The sequence below is a fragment of the Buceros rhinoceros genome, unplaced genomic scaffold (assembly GCF_000710305.1).
Source record: "Buceros rhinoceros silvestris isolate BGI_N320 unplaced genomic scaffold, ASM71030v1 scaffold1729, whole genome shotgun sequence".
NCBI lineage: Eukaryota > Metazoa > Chordata > Aves > Bucerotiformes > Bucerotidae > Buceros > Buceros rhinoceros.
In genome coordinates, this window is record NW_010430832.1 from 33,077 (window position 1) to 46,484 (window position 13,408).

At 43.2% G+C, this 13,408-nt stretch overlaps 1 protein-coding gene across 1 annotated transcript in view; it reads right to left on the minus strand.

The window, feature by feature from the left end:
- Positions 1–3,449: 3,449 nt before the first annotated feature.
- PGBD5 (piggyBac transposable element derived 5) overlaps positions 3,450–13,408 on the minus strand; it is a gene marked incomplete at its 5' end in the record, with an annotated part of 28,565 nt that continues 18,606 nt past the window's right edge. The window contains 3 exons of the mRNA XM_010143162.1: positions 3,450–3,951; positions 5,386–5,491; positions 12,257–12,454. Of these exons, the coding sequence (XP_010141464.1) occupies positions 3,756–3,951; positions 5,386–5,491; positions 12,257–12,454 (500 nt within the window). The remainder of the gene's footprint in view (positions 3,952–5,385; positions 5,492–12,256; positions 12,455–13,408) is intronic.

Sequence of the window (13,408 nt, forward strand, 5' to 3'; positions counted from 1 at the left end):
TGGGCCTTGCTGTTCCCTTGTCTACTTCAGCTTCAAACTCTCTTTTTTGGTTTTTTTTCTTCTTCCCTTTTTCCCCTAGAAAAATGTAGAGCTGTTCCTCTGTGACCTGGCAGTGGTATTTCCACTGCACTTTTTAGCTACTGCTGAGCTTCAAGATCTCTTACCCAGATTGTATCAAGGCCTCAGGCAAAAAAACCCAGACAAACCAAAAACCCCAAACTTACTGTCATTTCACAAGCTGTTGCACAAATAACACACGCATGCACACTATAACTAGCATCCTTGCGCTACTTTACTTTGAGACTAATCTTTTTTTTTTTTTTCCCCTTTAACTAGGGAGAAGCTTTAACATTACAAGTAGGTGGGGAACCAAATCTGAGTGAGACAGTTTGCAGTAAAGGAAATGCTACAGAAGCTAAGCTAAGCTGCGGTTAACAGACTTCTGTCTTTTAGAAGTTATTCAATTTCTTCCTTAATTACTTTGCCTCATTTGTAGCAACATAGAGAAAGTGCAAGATGCTTTTCCAACACAGAGAAATCTATCCACTCCCAGTCAAAAAAATGGAGAAGGTGAGTGGAATAATCATCTGTGGATACAGACTATGCTTTGGCAGCTTTTGCTTGCTGGCTTCAAGAGCCAAAATTCAGGCATTTTGTACATATAAATATATAAATATTTTCGTTTACTTACGGAATGTTTGTATATGTTTAGGGCACAAGTTCAAAATGATGAGGGATGGTTAAGGCTAAGAAAATGAAATTCATTGCAAAGCTATAATTTTGTCTTCATTTCTCTCCTTTACAAAGGAGACTAAAGTATCTTCCCTGTAATAGTCAGCCACTGCGTAATCCCCTGTCAACACCAATTCTAGGGAAAACTACTCAGGACCCAGTCCCTGAGGCAAAAAGCTAGGACCTCATGTTTTCTGCTCAAGTAATCCACATAATTAACAGCATACGCTAGAGGAAAATTAAACACTACAAGGCCTTGGACCTTGGGTTACCTGAAAAAGAAAAGGCATTTTCTGTACGGGATGGCCTAGATCCAAGCCCTTAAGCATAAATAGTAGTGTAACAATCGGCCAAGGGCTCCAGATCTATCTCAGGGGGCTATGACATAGCTGGAGAGTGCTGTGCTTATGCCTCAGAAGTGCCAAATAGTGCCGAGGAGGTCCTGCAAACCTCCCCATTTCTGCTGGGGGCGTGTGTACCTTGCACATGCTCCAGTATTGCAGGGGAATGCAAGGAAGCAGGGCTCCCAGCAGCTACTGTTCATTCAAGCTGTCCCATCAGCAAAGGTCCAGCCAGACCTTGCCTTACTGGCTCAGTTTTGACCACTGTATAAATTTACAGGACACGATGAATAGGCTGGCATTGTCTGAAACAGGAAGCAATCAGAACACTAGCTGTGGAATTCCCTAAAAAAAAGAAACTATGGGCTTATATTGATGAACATTTGTTTTTCATGCCTCACACTAGCTCCTCTCCTCTTTTGATTGCTTCCATGACTGATGAGAACCAGCTACCACACACACTCAGATTGAAAAGGGGTCGTCTCAGTTATCTGCAGGGCCAAGAAGTTTTGAACTCATCCTTGGGCTTCTATGCAGCTTGGCATTGCCAAGGACTAGAGTGGTACAAACCCTCTCCTTCCTTTTGAGGCTAGGAGGCCTCAGTGCACAAGGTTTTGTCCTTTCTCCCATATTTCCTGGGTGGAGACCTTGTGGACTGAGAAGTGAAAAGAGATGCTTAGGAAACCCACTGCTGTACATTATGCAGCTGGCAGGCAGCGCAGGGCATGTGGGACAGTATCCAGGCAGAACCACCACGGAGTTTGCCATCCCCTTACTCTCCCTGCAATCAGATGTGATCTGCCTCTAAGTCTACCCAAAAAAATAAGACTTTGGTGGAAATAGAAAAATGTCAGTGCAAGGAGGCTCTTTGGGCTAGTCGTAATTTATTAACCCCTGCTGGATTCTTCCTCTGTTATGATTTACATGATATGCATTAGCACATCACATCATAATGAAATCTGGGGAGTTTTTTCAGGTTCCTGTTGGTTATCCTCTATTGTCTCTTGCCAGATATTGTCCTCTGTTGCCTCTTGTAGCCTGGTGAGGCTTACAATGAAAAAGAAATCAATCAATCAATCACTCCATTCCTCTTGAATCAACCCAAGTCATTCTTTGGTAAAATAATTTTCAGGCTTGGGGACCTACAACCAGCTGGTCCTCTAAGCAACACAGTTCCTACCCTGAAAGTGAATGCAATTCTGTTTGTGTCCCTCACTGCTAACCTTTAAAATACAGAGGTTTTTGCTGACTGACTTGTGGACTGAAATCAAGAATGTGTAGAGGGCGGGGTAGTATATCACCTCCAAGAAATTCTCCCGTTTCAATCATACCTCTCTCTCGGCATTGTTTTCCAAAGCTTCAACAGCCATCAGATCGCACCAGCACCAGTATGCAGCATCCCAGCTACGGGCAGCAGCTCATGACAATGCTTGTCCTCTACAGTGTTACTCAGCACAGGAGAACTCTTTGGGCTTGCTCTCTTTTACTGAGGTTTAAGGTCTGGTTGCAACTGGACTTCTTTTCGTAGAACACAATGCTACGTTGTTCTGCTAAACATGTAATCTGCGTAATTACAACTACTGTGACTAGCCCTGAATTCTAAGAAGCATTCCTACAGAATGCCCTGTAGTGATAATGGGAAACACACTGCTATTAGTGACTTATTTTTTTCCTGCCAACTCTGTGCCAAATGAAGTTCTAAAATGGACCAAAAGAGTCTTGACAGTGACAAAAGGAAGAGAAAGTAATTGTTGTTCCTAAAAACTTAACAGTCCATTACATTAGATTTTTAAGCAACATTTAATATACAGTTGATATCAAGAAAAAATAAATTGTTATACTCTGATTTCTCACCTGTACACTGACCATGGCAGTTAAGGTGTGAGGCAGTACTACTTACTGGTTTACTCACTGTTAATACTTACAGTATTATTCACTGTTTGTTTGTGTAGAAAACATTTCATCCTGGTTAAAAAAGAAAATCAACGTAATGTATTTCCATTTAAAATTCACTAATGTATTTGGTTTCTCCTAATTTTGCTGAGTTCTAACTGGGATCAAATTGCCTTGTATTACATTAATAAATACAAAGAAAAAAAAAGACAAAGAAGAAGTCTTAACTGGTCCTCAGTTGCTGGCTGGCTGCCTGTGAAGGTTTTGTTTGTCAATATGCTTCTTCAGTGTTCATGTATCTGAACGGCTTCGTTTAGCACAGGGAGAGGACAGCAGCGATGCCTGAGAGGATGTCAGGCATTCTCAACCACAGCCCATGGCGCAGACTTACACTGCTTGTCTCAGAATTGAGTAACTTCAAGTCTGCCTAGGACTGCTGAGCTATGTCAGCTTATGACAAGCTCTTAGCCCAAGAGGAACTTTACAAGATGACCCTGTGCAACAAACAGGATTGAGATGGTGACTAATTTAAGTCTGTTTCTGGTGTACAGATCCCCACAGGGCATTCACATATGCAATTGTGTGTCGGTTTTTCCAGTGGCAGTTTCTGCAGGACGTTTACATCCAGCTGCTACAGGAACAAAGTTTCGAGCGCTCTAGTGGCATCACTTGGCATTTTTGGAAAAGGACAGCACTGCGGTGTCACAAGTTCCTTGCTTTGCCATTTCAGGTGTAGTATCATCTTCTGCTTACCCTCTATCCCCTGCCTATGCCACCAAGAACAATGCATCAATGAGAGGGTGAGGTGTCTTCCAAGCCCAGAAGCTCCTTTACAAGTCTTTCTCCAAACTGCGCACGGCTATACCTTGTCACGTGGTAGGCCTCTGACATTTTGTAGAGGATGTAGGCGTTGTTTATAGCGATGCTGATGGCAAACCAGAATACTTGTTGCCAGGTCTTGTTTGGTTTGTGAGAAATGAAGTACCTAAAAAGCCAAGAGAGAAGGTGAGGGAAAAGCACTCTTCAGTCCATGCTTGTAGCTGGGAAGGAAGAAATAGCCCCAGACAAAGATTCTGCAGTCCCAAAGGGGAAGCAGGCCCAAGACTCAATACCTAGTGCCAGGGCCAGCTTAAGAAATTTTGCACAACGTATTTGACAATCATTTACAGTTAAGATGCACAATTTTGGAAATTTCTGGTAAGAAAAGAACAGACTTCCTTGCTCTCAGAAGCAAAACCTCAGCAACACTCACCTCTGTACCACTCCATCTAAGTAAGTACCAATACAGACTCCTCGAGCTTACCCATGATGAACATCCAAAGTCTCAAACCCTTCAATTTCTAACTAAAAAGCCTCAGGCACATTACGTTACAGTTTACAGAAGACTGCTGATGCTTCTCCTCTTGTTTATTGTGAGCAAAGAATGACTTCTGCTGCTGTGAACAGTAGGTGGGAGGATGTGGGGGTAGAGGCAGAGCGTGCAGTGCTGGTATGTGGCACACCTCTCCGTAAGATGAACTAGAAAGGACTGACATCCTTATGTTTAGGTTCTGACTGATTCTGCCAGAATATTCGCTCTTCAGTCATAAGATTTCCCACTTTCCTACTTCCATTTTTTTAGTAACCATTTAAATCTACTACCTCACCTCTTTTTTCTATTGATTTCCTCACATCAGATCTCAACATCAGTTTCTAGCAAGCACCACCTCCTCTTTCATGTCTTCTACTGAATTATTGGTGCCTTGCCCAGAACTGGATTAGAAAATCCCTGCTGCTTATCCTCAGTTTTTAGTTCTTGAAATCTTCTGCACCTCATCACTACTCCCATAGCCAAGATTCACCGCTGCTATTTTTACTCATTTCTGCTTCTCCCTGCTACATTAAGAGCTAACACTGAGAACCCCAATTGGAATTCAGGTGCCAAAAAATCTACATTCTGCTCTCCCAGATCATCTAGATCAGCTTTACATCCACAACTGAATATCCTTTTCTTCCTGCTTCATGTGACACAAATATCACCGGGACAATTAAACACCTAAATACCATCTGCTGGAAGGTGTGGAGAGCTGAGCTAGCCGAGAGACCTGTGGGGCTTGTAGACCCTTGTTGAATTCTCTATTTAGCTCTCAATTTGATGTCACCGAGAACATTGCCTTGCTGGTTCATCTTCCCAACACTTCTTAAAAAGTCATTTAAAAGATGCTAAGAATATAAGTCTCAATTTTTTTTCAACTGGTGGTTGGGTAGATAGAGCCAAAAAAACACTAGCAATGAAGCTCTTGCCCTTGTGCAGAGCCAACTTCTGATCTTTGACTGAAACTGGAGTTTTGCCAGAGATGAATTTCATGAAAGCAAGATCTCAACATGGTGAACTCAAACAGAGTGAAAGAAATGTACGCGTGCACATATTCTTACTTACTTGCTGTATTTGTCATCATATTTGCAGATATAACTAAGGTGAGCAGCAAAGGCTTCAACCGCCAACGGGCATGGAATTTCTCCACTTTTTCTCTTAATTATAACTCCTGCATCAATTAGAAACATAACAGTTAACTCCACATCACAGGTCTAGCAATTAAAAGATAAAGTTTCTATTTCCATTTTATTACAAAATAAACACCATTGACAGTTTCTGTCCTAAAACTGGGAAGCTCTCTGTAACAGAGATGCTAATCTGATGGTCTTTTTCCATTGGTTGTACATTCAGCAAGTGGAAGGGGAAGGAGAGGGCTAGTTTTTCCAGTTGGAAAAGATGTTAGACAAATGCTTCTAGTGAATGTTCAGAAAAACCCCCACACATTGCTCTAGTCCCACAGAAGCCCCTAAAGACCTTGTATTAGGCTTTTCTCTGTTGTTTCACAATGAGCTGTGGTCACCTCTGGAGCTGTGACTTGCTCTTTTGTGCTTTGTGTTCTGAAGGTCCCAATGAGTCCTTTGAAATTAAATCCTTTGCTTTTCTCTACTCATGGGGGTCAAGAGCAAGAGCACCTCCACTCAGTGCTAATTGACAAAGAAGAGAAATTACAGTAAGAAGGAGCCAACTGGCTAAACCCTGTCAAAACAGAGATGATCCTGGTGGGTGAGTTGAAGGAGCCACACACACCCACAGTATCATTGAAATGAAAAGCAGCCTGATGTGCTGCTGTGGGGAGAGCCAGAGCTCAGGCCTATGCTTAGGTTGCTCAGTGGAGTTAAGCACACATTTTTCTGCCTGCAAGTGATGTTTTCTTCCCTGCGTGGTCAGCTGGCTAGATAATTCAGCTCATCATGGGGGATGATTATACTGCCTACTGCAGAAAGCTGTGGTAAGGCAACAAATCTCCTGCAGCTTCCTACCAACCACTCTTTGCATAGACAAACCTGTGGTGCCTAGAGTTAGGTTACTAGGTTACTCCAAGAATTCTCCCCATTTTCTCACATGGTGCAATTTTGACCTGGTCTTCTCCAACACAGAGCAGTATTAGTGAGTCCACCACTCTCCCAAGAAACTCCCCTAGCTCTTCTCTGATTTATTGCTCCTGTACTCCATGTTTTCCCTATCTGGGGAAAGTTCCTTGTAGGAGGGAAGGATGAGGAATCCAACTTACAGTACAGCAGTCTGTTCCCTAACTCTTGGCTTTATGTCCCCACAGGCTTTGAAGGTCAGGTCTCCAGGATATGGACCGCCTCTTGCTTTGTGCCTATGGCAGACGGTCTGGTGAGGATCCCTACTCTCTCACAGGGACAACACTATTTTTCCCAGGTCTAGAGAAGTTTAGGCTTGGTTGCATCCTTTCTCAGCATTGATTCAGTACAGGTAAAATTCTGGGCTTTCTCATTTCTCAAGCCTTCAAACTCTCATTGCCCTCCTTCTGGCAACTCTTTTACAATCATCCCTAAAATGCTTCTCACGTTTTGATTACAGACTTCACCATTTCATTCTTTCAGCTGGAAGCCCCATTCCATCCATTATCTGTCAAGCCCCCTGTGCTGCCCTAGCTGGCAGGCTCTATTTTGAAGCAAGACTTAAGACACATACTAAATGTCATGTTACAGCTGAGCCATGCAGCAATTAATTTAGGATATTTAAAGTCTGCTTTTTCAAGATTCCAAAATGTCACTTATTCCAGTATTCCAAAATGATATCACCTCTGAATTGTTAGATACACTCTCCTTTCTATCTGCCTCCCCAAGCAGAGTATAAATATAGCCTAAGGGGAGGAGAGAAAAACAATCAAATAAATAAATCCTTCATTACATTCACATACTTACTACAGTGCTTTTTTGATTCTTTCAATGAGTCCTAAAAAAATCTGGTCAGTATGAGGTAAAAAGGGCTGATATACCACCAGCCTGCTGCATGAGTGCTGCCAAATCACTTGCAACCCCATTTGAGCAGATCAGGAAAGGGTTAAGTATGTTCCTGGTGCCAGTATTTTACAAAAAAATTCCCCTTCTTTCTCTTCTTGCTCTCCTCTCTTCTCTTTCTATCCTCTCTCTCTTCCTTTGGAGAATTTGTACTTCCTTTGCAACTTGCTTTGCATTCAGAATCATTCAAACAAGGCACAGTGGTGGCAGCTATGTGGTTCTAGTATATTCCACGTAATGTTCCTCTGTTTTGAGAATATAAATAGCTTTATAGGCACGTTATTTTTACAGCCTTTCCTAGGCTGGTTTCATAGCCATAGGCCACCTCTCCAGGGAAGACAACTGCTAGAGCTGGGTCATTCCCAGCTGCAGGTCTCTGTGGCAAGTGGTCCCAAGCCAGCTGACTCACCAGCACATCTGATGAGCTACATCCCCTCCCAGTCCTCCCCCAGCAGCGCTGTGTTCCTGTCCCTGGCAGCACCCCAGGGAACATGCTGCCTGTGCTGCAGCCACGGCCTGCCTTGGCCTGCATGCTGGAAGGGGTGCCAGCTGCTGGACTCCATGCTGCAGCCATGCCCAGGCATCAGCTTTTGGGTTGGTTTTTGGTTTTAATTGGTTGTAGGGTTTTTGGTTTTTTTTTTTTTTTAAAGTTCTTAAGCTGTATGCTCGTCAAGCAAAGCTTGGGAAATAGCATCCCAAACAAAACAAGCAGAAAGACAAAGGTGTACATATGTTTGTTTCCCCAAAACACTTATTCTAAGCCAATCTGTGATTTTAGGAGATAGATAGAATCATGTTTTTTAAAAATGTCGGCTCAGTGATACTGGCACTCGAATCCACCTTGGCAAACACCGAGATTGCATAATGTAACGGAGGGGACAATGCATGTTCCAAGTGCTATATGACTTTTTATCAGGACTTAGATTTGCTACAGTTCTGTATTAGAATTGAAGGTCTAATGTTCAAGGTCTTCCCTCTAGCCCCATCCTCACTCTCACCGCACTTGGACAAAGCCCCTGAATGTCATCTCACAAAGGACACACAGAAATTTAAAGTTTAAACCCTAAGCCTCCCCACCCCAAAACATTCTTTTCAACAGAAAAGAATGCTTCTCTCCCTGGACTTTCCAGTTCGGGGCTGATCTCACAGGCTGATTTTTTCATGTTGTTTACAGCTCTTCAGCCCTTGCATACATGGCCCAAGTTTTGTTTTCTATCCTTTGCCATTGCCCATTTAGCTTTTAAGTAGAGCTGATTGGTGAAGAGAAGCTGGGAGAATTCTTATCAAAAAGCAGCTACTTCTTAAAAAGATCTTGGGTTCAACAAGTTTTTGATAAAGATGTCATTCTGGTCATCCAGCTGTGCAGCAACTAAGGTTGCTGCCTGCCCATCCTGCTTCAAAGGAAAAGTAAAAAATATTGTAGTTATTTCTAGAACATAGTAATAGAGATGCTGAGAAAGTGGGCACCAGATCTAAAATGAAAAAAAAAAAATTCAGCCTTGTCCCACACAGATGGGGAGGTTTGAGCCAGCATATACATCATCTGCGAGAAAGTGGGCACCAAAACTAAAAAGAAAAAAAAAAAAAATTCAGCCTTGTCCCACAGATGGGGAGGTTTGAGCCAGCATATACATCATCTGCTTTAGAACAAGAGTAACTTTTTACTCTCTGGGGGTCCCAATCTCTTTTGGTGTCTCAGTTCTTAGGCACAAGGTAAAAATAAACTCAAGTTAAACCTTAAAGAAAATTAAAAACACCACTGCATTTTGTTCTAGGCAGGAACTTCATACTTGATAGCAGAGTTACAGGATATTTTTGCAAGACTAAAAGAGTAAGACTCATTCTTTAGCATCTGAGATGATGTATTATGACACATTGGTTCAAAACATCCATAATAAATAACCTGCTGCATCTAAGAATTGTACTCATAGATCAGATCTGACAAGTAACTCCCTCCTGGTGTCTCTGGATTGGGTGGGATTTGCACTCCGAGTACAGGCAAGATTTGCCATCTCACGTTTCCTTTAAATCGCAATAAATAGCTCATTATCCACTTCTTTTCTCATCCTAAGTTTTGTTTTAAGCATCTCTTGCCTTCTGTTTTTAAGAATTTTCTCTTCATGGCCTCCTCCACCCCTGTAGAATTTTACAGTCAACCAAGTGCATTGTCAGGTGATCCCACTGGCACCAGTCTCTGTCCAACTACCCTGCGTGGGTTTTAATCCCTTTTATCCTTTTTTACTCCCTCCTCTCATGTCTGACAGGCATGCTTGGCAGGTCTGTGCTACAGGCTTGCCTCAGGGAGTATAGATTCCTCCTCTTCCTCCTCTGCATTTACATGCCTTAGAGAAGGCTTTGGTGGTCCAGCTTCAAGTTGGTTTAAACTAGCTTTGCTGTGCTGACTTCAGAGATGCCAAGGTAGAGGGGCAGACAATCTGGTCTCCTGCCTTCCTGATGAGTCTCCATCTGTTCCCAGCTCTCCGCTAGAGACTCTCTTCAACCCAGCATCTCTTTTTAAAAAGCTAGTCTGTTTTCTGCTCTGATTCACTGTGAACCATGTCAACTGTGCCAGCCAGCATTTGGTGAGCAAGGTATTGGGCATGTCTTGTCCCTCACACGCACAGGTCCTAATCAGTGGACATTAAACAACCTCACACATGCAACCTACAATCCCATCTACGCCAAAACAGACCCGTTATCCCAGCAACAGAGCAGCCAGGTAACAATGTGCTCACCTGGATGATGGCTGAAATCCCTTTGCATATCTTGCAGCTCACTCAGGGATAGGGATCAGGTGATCACCTCTAGCTCTGCCTCCTCCTCCTGTTCTCATGACGGCCCTGGTTCATCATCATCCCTCACCGAGAGGACTGATTTTGGGGTTACTGGCACAGGTGGGTTCTCTGGGTCAGCTGCAGTGCCAGCTGCTGGGGTCTCAGAAGCCACATGAGGGTTGGAATAGTCACAGTGCTGCTGGTCTGTTTTTAGGCCTAAAGACCTTGTCTTCCCCTTGAGGATGCTGAACAGGGTTGAACAGGGCTCAGTAGGAATGGGCCAGGCCCTAGCACATTGCAGTGATTTGTGTCTCTCTGGAGTTGCCCAGTTGACAACATACTTTTTTCCAAATATTTTACTAGTTTGTCAGGATCTGGGTTGGAATAGTCACAGTGCTGCTGGTCTGTTTTTAGGCCTAAAGACCTTGTCTTCCCCTTGAGGATGCTGAACAGGGTTGAACAGGGCTCAGTAGGAATGGGCCAGGCCCTAGCACATTGCAGTGATTTGTGTCTCTCTGGAGTTGCCCAGTTGACAACATACTTTTTTCCAAATATTTTACTAGTTTGTCAGGATCTTGCACTTGTTCAGGGGTAAAATCCCAAAATACTGGAGGGGACCACTGTACTAGGCAAATGCTCTCCCACACACCCTGACACTCATAACTCTCCAGCCTCGAGGCAGGTGTCTGGGTGGTATTCTTAAAAATCTTTGTGTAACTCTAAACATGTCCTAAGACACATTCAGGAGACATAACCACAACAGCATAGATACCCTGGGCATCCCAGGGGTATTCAAAATTCTCAAAAGCTGAGAAAGTATTCTCCTCTGTCTTGCCCATAGATTGGGTGAGGTTACTAATAATGCCTCACACAAATACCAAATTAACCTCATAACCAGTGGTATAATTGTATTATAGGTCAGCAATATTACATAGAGCAACAAGATAGTCCTGACCTGTCTTCGAGAGATGATAAACATCCCCACAGGGAATACATAGCATACACAAGGATTCATACAATACCACCACGTGAGCAAACGGACCAGCATGGTGACCATGAACTACTTAGCAAATACACAGAATGTGTGTAGCAAGATTGTTTTAACAGGCTTGGGTCAGACATGTTGTTATTTAAACCCTTTGTATTGCTCCACCTTGGGCACCAAAAATGACTGTCATGGTTTGAACCCAGTTGGCAAGTAAGCATCATGCAGCCACTTGCTCACTCCCTCCCCCTCCAAGGCAGGGGTAGGGGGAGAAAAAAAAAAAAAGGGAAAAGTAAAGCCACGTGGGTTAAGATAAAGAGCATTTACTTGAACAACACAACAAGAGAGGAAACAATAAGGTGAGTAATACACAACCCACTGCTTACCACCACCACGTGCCATACCAAACCAAGCTGCTGTGTGGAAAAACTTCCCCCCTCCCAGCTAACTGTTCCTTGTATGTACTGGGCACAATGTCCATATGATATTGAATATCCCATTGGCTGGTTCTGTCTGACTACCCTGGCTGTGGAAATCAATGCTATCCTAGCCGAACCCAGGACAAACTTCTTAAAACCATCTGTATACTTTTGAAAAGGAAAAGATTTCAGTATCAAGCAGCTCTTTGCAATTATTTGAACTATCCACATTGTCTGTTTTGCTTTCTTTTCATCAACTGCTAAAATCAATTTAACATACAACAGGAAGCCTTAATTATATTTACTTCTGGCAAAAAGACATTTGTTTGTGGCTAAGTTTTTACTGGATAAGATAAATTAATTGTAGGATCTGCTCAGAGTTCTAAGTACGTCATGATGTTTATTAATTTTTCTGTAGCAGCAATCCTAAAGGTGCTTTGCAAATGAGGCTAGTATACTGTTATACAACAACCACCTTTCCTTCTCTGACCATCAGCAAAGATAGAATCTTTATACCCAGTATGGTACTGCCTCCACTAGCTCAGGCAAAGAAGGCTGCATTCGCAGAAGGCTTTTAACCTGTGTGTGGGAAAAAAGAATAGCTGTAGAAAGACACAAAAGGGATCTAGTCACTATGGCTACAGTTTATCTAGGATATTATGATCAAGCTCCTTGTTCAGGTTTATTATCGAACTCAGTGACTCACTTTGCCTTGTCACATACAGCATGTGCACTTTCAAGATGAACAGTAGGAATATTGCTTACCTTGTTGAACTGGTGAATAGGCGTTGGTCAGAAAACGGAAGTGCCCTTTATTATACCAGCAAATCAAGGACATGTTTCCCTTCATTCTTATTCTGTACTGTCCTCTGGATTGGGGAGTTTCAGGGTTGTTCAGCATAGATGGAGGCAGGCCTGTGCAGTCACTCTTCCTGGTGCTCAGCAACCCACAGCAGTAAATCTCTGCATGCGAACCAAAACATTCCCTATCAGTAAGCCATCACATACACCCGGAAAGCAAGAGCAGTGGAGCAAGTCTGAGTGACCTGACTAGAGAAAGAGCTTGTCCTACAACTTTCTAATCCACCAGCTATGTTAGCCAACTGTCCTTTTCGTGTAATAACAAAGATTTGTGTCCTACATTAATGTCTCTGGAAACTGACAGAACTGGAGACAGCCTGCTCTCTTGATGAAATGTATTGATACCTGCTGCATAGTCATGACGAAATGAGAAGAAGAAAAAGTCAGGATATCTTCCCAACAATAACATCTGTGTCATCATCATCATGGCTTGGCTTTGCGAACAAAGATTTGGGAAGGGTTTTCCCCACGCTTCAAACGTGAGTGCACCCTTTGGGCCTGCGCAGTGGATTTTTTAGGTCAGGCGCAGCGTGTGCGGAACTGGCCCCACACTTTACACCTGAGGTTCATCTGCCAGGGGCTAGTGAGCTTGGACAGTGACAGCGAAGTGTTCAGGTCGTAGGTTTGGTTAGAGTGTCCTTCTCTTAGATGGATGCCTTACAAGGCTAAACAAGCTCCATCTGCCCGGGTTTGGAGTCAGAGTTGTCCTTCTCCTAGGATGGTTGCCCGAAGGCTAGTGAGCCCATCCTGCCCGTGGACACACTTTGTCTGACCCTTCAGTTGAGATCTGTCTGGCTTGGGAGACCCCACTGGAGGCACATGCCACCACCAGCACAGCTCTCAACCTCACAAGGGCACACAAGCTCTTTCCCCACGACAAGGGGGTGCCTGTGAAAGAGTATTATCTGTGTATAGACTTCACGACATATTTAAAATTGCACAGAAAAAAAACCCAACAGTGATACACGTTTTAGAACAAATCAGAATTTACAATCCAAGAGAGTCTTTGATGTTTAACTAAGAATAAATTGTGGAGGGAGCAGGGAGGTAGGGAAA